The sequence below is a fragment of the Colobus angolensis genome, unplaced genomic scaffold (assembly GCF_000951035.1).
Source record: "Colobus angolensis palliatus isolate OR3802 unplaced genomic scaffold, Cang.pa_1.0 Scaffold52, whole genome shotgun sequence".
Taxonomy (NCBI): domain Eukaryota; kingdom Metazoa; phylum Chordata; class Mammalia; order Primates; family Cercopithecidae; genus Colobus; species Colobus angolensis.
The window spans coordinates 4,538,430-4,543,831 of NW_012118710.1; the positions used below are offsets into that span (position 1 = coordinate 4,538,430).

At 39.5% G+C, this 5,402-nt stretch overlaps 1 protein-coding gene across 2 annotated transcripts in view; it reads left to right on the forward strand.

The window, feature by feature from the left end:
• WHSC1L1 (Wolf-Hirschhorn syndrome candidate 1-like 1) overlaps positions 1 to 5,402 on the forward strand; it is a 144,211-nt gene that overhangs the window by 78,478 nt on the left and 60,331 nt on the right. For both annotated transcript variants that reach the window (XM_011960692.1, XM_011960693.1), the window contains one exon: positions 368 to 494. In XM_011960692.1, coding sequence (XP_011816082.1) covers positions 368 to 494 — 127 coding nt within the window. The remainder of the gene's footprint in view (positions 1 to 367; positions 495 to 5,402) is intronic.

Here is a 5,402-nt window from a genome sequence, read left to right on the forward strand (position 1 = left end):
AAAAATTAGCAGGGCGTGGTGGCACGCACCTGTAGTCCCAGCTACTCAGGGAGACTGAGGCAGGAGAATCACTTGAAGCCAGGTGGTGGAGGTTGCAGTAAGCCAAGATCACACCACTGTACTCTAGCCTAGGCGACAGAGGGAGACTTCATTTAAAAAAAAAAAAATTTTTTTTTAATTAAAAAAAAAAGTGTCTTGATCACTTAATCAAATTGTTCTGATAAAGGCTAAGATAGCTTAATTGCAATCAAAGACCATATAAAATTTAAGTAAATTATGATCATTTAAAGCCATCTTTATAAGCCCATGATGCCACTTGCCTGGTAATCACCTGTTTTGTTGTTTTTTCTTTTGCCTTATTTTAAAGGGAATTGGTAACAAAACAGAAATAAGTGTCAGGGGGCAAGACAGGCTTATAATTTCTACACCAAACCAGAGAAATGAAAAGCCAACGCAGAGTATATCATCTCCTGAAGCAACATCTGGTTCTACAGGTTGGTATGAGTGAAGAGTATATATAGAGGTCCATTTTGAGAAATCCTTGTTCTGTTCTACTATAATATGGTAGCTGTGTTCCTAAGAAACTCTTAGTTATCAAAAGTAAATTATATTTAAAAATCAAATTATAAAAGCAGTTACTTTAATAGGAAAGAATGGGTTAGAGGCTAGAGAACTTTATTCATAGCAAGTTATTTTTTGTACAAGAATTAAAATAATATGATTCTATAATTAAAAGTGTATAGCTATAAAAATCTATATCTATCTGAGTAAATACACCATTGATTATCTCTCTTTGCATAATAACAGCTTACTTTTCCTGCTCCATTAGCACACACATACCATTTCCTTCTTTACCCCTGTTGGAAACAAACTGGCAGATGCCAAAGCTCTTGTCATTATTCCTAGGTGTGCTAGATACTAGTAGCTGAGGGGCTTAGAGCCTAATTGTCCTAATGTAACCTGTTTTCTGATTAGCAGATACCATGAATTGAAAATCAAGCCATGTTATTCTTGCTTAAAGGAGAAGCTGTATTCAGTAAGATTGTGCCTTTGGAATGTTTAACTTTTTTTTTTTGAGACAGAGTCTCACTCTGCCACCCATGCTGGAGTGCAGTGGCTCAATCTTGGTTCACTGCAACCTCCGCCTCTGAGGTTCAAGCGATTCTCCTGCCTCAGCCTCCTGAGTAGCTGGGATTACAGGGGAACGCCAACACACCTAGCTACTTTTTGTATTTTTAGTAGAGACAGGGTTTCACCATGTTGGCCAGGCTAGTCTCCAACTCCTGACCTTCTGATCCGCCTGCCTCGGCCTCCCAAAGTGCTGGGATTATGGGCATGAGCCACTGCGTCTGGCCTTGTGTGTGTGTGTGTGTGTGTGTGTGTGAGACAGGGTCTCACTCTGTCATACAGAGTGGAGTACAATGGTACGATCATGGCTCACTGCAGCCTCAACCTCCCAGGCTCAGGTGATCCTTTCACCTCAGACTCCCAGGTAGCTGAGACCACTGGCGTGCATCACCATACCTGGCTAAGTTTTTGTATTTGTTGCCATGTTGCCCAGGCTGGTCTTGAACTCCTGGACTCAAGTGATCTACCCACCTCGGCCTCCCAGTGTGCTGGGATTATAGGCCTGAGCCATTGCACCCAGCCAACATAATTTTTTTTTAGACTAATTTACTAAGGATTTTAGAATTTTAATTGAATGTCTGGTGGGTTTGGTTTATGTAAAAGTATTACATCACTAGTATTTATGTAATACTGCTTGCTTCATATAGCCATGAGGAAAAGAGTTAAGTATTAACTAGCTTGTTCATTTGGAATCTTAGTTTAGGAGAAAGGAGTTTGTTTCATTTTGTTCTTTAAAAATTTGTTTTGAGTCTAAGAAGCGACTATAGTAGAAAAAAAAAAAAGATAAACTATTTTCTGAACATACTTACAGACCCATATATGAGTTTGTTTGTTTTTTTTTCCCACACTGACCAGCTGGGTGTCCTGTGATTCAATTTGATTCTCACACTGTTTCCCTGGTGTTAGAGTCCAATCCCTCAGGGTAAGAGCTCAACTCTCTAAGACTGCCCTGGCTTCAGATGTCAGTTGCAAGTCTGGGGCTTCAGAACTTCTGACTGACCAGCTATAAACTGGAGGTTCTCATGACCCCCTCCTTGGGTTTAGTCATTTGCTAGAGCAGCTCACAGAATTCAGACAAGCCCTTTCCTTACATTTACTGGTTCATGTTAAAGAATATGGCAAAGGATACAGATGAACAGCCAGATGGAAGAGATGCACAGGGTAAGGTATATGGAAGGGGCTGTAGAGCTTCATGCCCTCTCTGGCCATGCCACCCTACAGGCACCTTCGTGTGTTCAGCAACCTGGAATTTCTCCAAATCCTGTAGCTCAGGGATTTTTATGGAGGCTTTATCATGTAGGCATGATCAATTAACTCAGTCTTCAGCCCCACTCACCTTCGCAGAAGATGGGGAGTGGAACTTAAAGAAAGCATCTAATCATAACTTGGTTTTTCTAGTGACCAAACCCCAACTAGGAACCCACCAAGAGTTGCCTCTGTAGAACAAAAAACACTTGTATTATGCAGGAAATTCCAAGGGATTAGGAGCTCTGTGCCAGGAACCAGGGGTAGTGATCAAATATATATTTCTTATCGTATCACAGTATCACAGTGACCAAGTAATTTTCTGGATGGATCAAAGTCTTAAGATCTGAAGTGGTAATCTTGAATCAATAGTAACTCAGCAAACCTGTGATTGAGTGGCATAAAGTGTAAATATTTTTGTAAGGGAAATTTAAATAAAATTCTAATTATTAAAATAGCAAAGTAAAAACAATCATTGTTCACAAAAGTACTTGGGATAGCTTTCGATAAAAAGAAAATAATGGAAGCTGCAGGACAGGGAGAAGTAATGCCAGTGGAGATGGGACACATGCTGGATGGGGCATTTTAAACAGCCTTTTTTAATATGGAATTGGGAAGGAAAGTTGAGTTAAAGAAAGGAGGGAGTGAATAGCAAAGTCCAGTACTACATTTGCAACTTGTGTCATTTCAAAATACTTTATAAAAAGATGAACTAACAATGTCAAAGGAATTGGTAGATGGACTTAGAAGATTTCACACTAGCCATAATTGAGAATGTTCCCTTCTTTGAATATTAAAAGAATCTTTTGGCCTCCACTTTCCATAATTAGGTATGTCAGTTTTGTTACCTCTTTACACTAAATGATTAGTAATTTGTCTGAATTTAAATGGGATATCTGGAATAGGAGGATCTTTATTTGAAATCAGTTTCCTAAGGAAAAAGTAAGTTCTTCCTATATTAGACTGATCTTAACTCAAATATTATGCTTTTATTTAGGATGGAGCTTGTTTTTCTTCTTCCTCTCAGTTACTGAACTTTTTTTTTTTTTTTTTTTGAGACAGGATCTTGCACCCAAGTTGGAGTACAGTGGTGTGATCATAGCTCACTGTAACCTTAAACTTCTGGGTTCCAGTGATCCTCCTACCTCAGCCTCCTGGAGTAGCTAAGACTACTGGTGCCTGCCACCATGCTTGGCTAATTTATTTTATTTTTATTTTTTGTAGAGATGGGGGGTCTCACCTTGTTCCCCAGGCTGGTCTTGAACTCCTGGGCTCAAACGATCCTCCTGTCTTGCCCTCCTGAAGTGTTGGGATTACAGACATGAGTCGCTGTGCCCAGCCTGAACATTTTCTTTTTATGTAGTCTTTTCATTGTAAGATTTAATTTCTGCTATGAATATTTCCTTTTTTTCTAAGTGGAAGGTTATACTTCTTTATATCTGGAAAAAGGCAGTATTGCTTTTTGCTTAAGCAGGCACATAGAATTTAGGTTGTAAATTAAGATTGAAAACTTAATTTAGGGCCAGGCATGGTGGCTCACACCTGTAATCCCAGCACTTTGGGAGGCTGAGGCAGGCGGATCACAAGGTTAGGAGTTCGAGACCAGCCTGGCCACATGGTGAAACCTCGTCTCTACTAAAAATACAAAAATTAGCAGGGCGTGGTGGCACGCACCTGTAGTCCCAGCTACTCAGGGAGACTGAGGCAGGAGAATCACTTGAAGCCAGGTGGTGGAGGTTGCAGTAAGCCAAGATCACACCACTGTACTCTAGCCTAGGCGACAGAGGGAGACTTCATTTAAAAAAAAAAAAATTTTTTTTTAATTAAAAAAAAAAGTGTCTTGATCACTTAATCAAATTGTTCTGATAAAGGCTAAGATAGCTTAATTGCAATCAAAGACCATATAAAATTTAAGTAAATTATGATCATTTAAAGCCATCTTTATAAGCCCATGATGCCACTTGCCTGGTAATCACCTGTTTTGTTGTTTTTTCTTTTGCCTTATTTTAAAGGGAATTGGTAACAAAACAGAAATAAGTGTCAGGGGGCAAGACAGGCTTATAATTTCTACACCAAACCAGAGAAATGAAAAGCCAACGCAGAGTATATCATCTCCTGAAGCAACATCTGGTTCTACAGGTTGGTATGAGTGAAGAGTATATATAGAGGTCCATTTTGAGAAATCCTTGTTCTGTTCTACTATAATATGGTAGCTGTGTTCCTAAGAAACTCTTAGTTATCAAAAGTAAATTATATTTAAAAATCAAATTATAAAAGCAGTTACTTTAATAGGAAAGAATGGGTTAGAGGCTAGAGAACTTTATTCATAGCAAGTTATTTTTTGTACAAGAATTAAAATAATATGATTCTATAATTAAAAGTGTATAGCTATAAAAATCTATATCTATCTGAGTAAATACACCATTGATTATCTCTCTTTGCATAATAACAGCTTACTTTTCCTGCTCCATTAGCACACACATACCATTTCCTTCTTTACCCCTGTTGGAAACAAACTGGCAGATGCCAAAGCTCTTGTCATTATTCCTAGGTGTGCTAGATACTAGTAGCTGAGGGGCTTAGAGCCTAATTGTCCTAATGTAACCTGTTTTCTGATTAGCAGATACCATGAATTGAAAATCAAGCCATGTTATTCTTGCTTAAAGGAGAAGCTGTATTCAGTAAGATTGTGCCTTTGGAATGTTTAACTTTTTTTTTTTGAGACAGAGTCTCACTCTGCCACCCATGCTGGAGTGCAGTGGCTCAATCTTGGTTCACTGCAACCTCCGCCTCTGAGGTTCAAGCGATTCTCCTGCCTCAGCCTCCTGAGTAGCTGGGATTACAGGGGAACGCCAACACACCTAGCTACTTTTTGTATTTTTAGTAGAGACAGGGTTTCACCATGTTGGCCAGGCTAGTCTCCAACTCCTGACCTTCTGATCCGCCTGCCTCGGCCTCCCAAAGTGCTGGGATTATGGGCATGAGCCACTGCGTCTGGCCTTGTGTGTGTGTGTGTGTGTGTGTGTGTG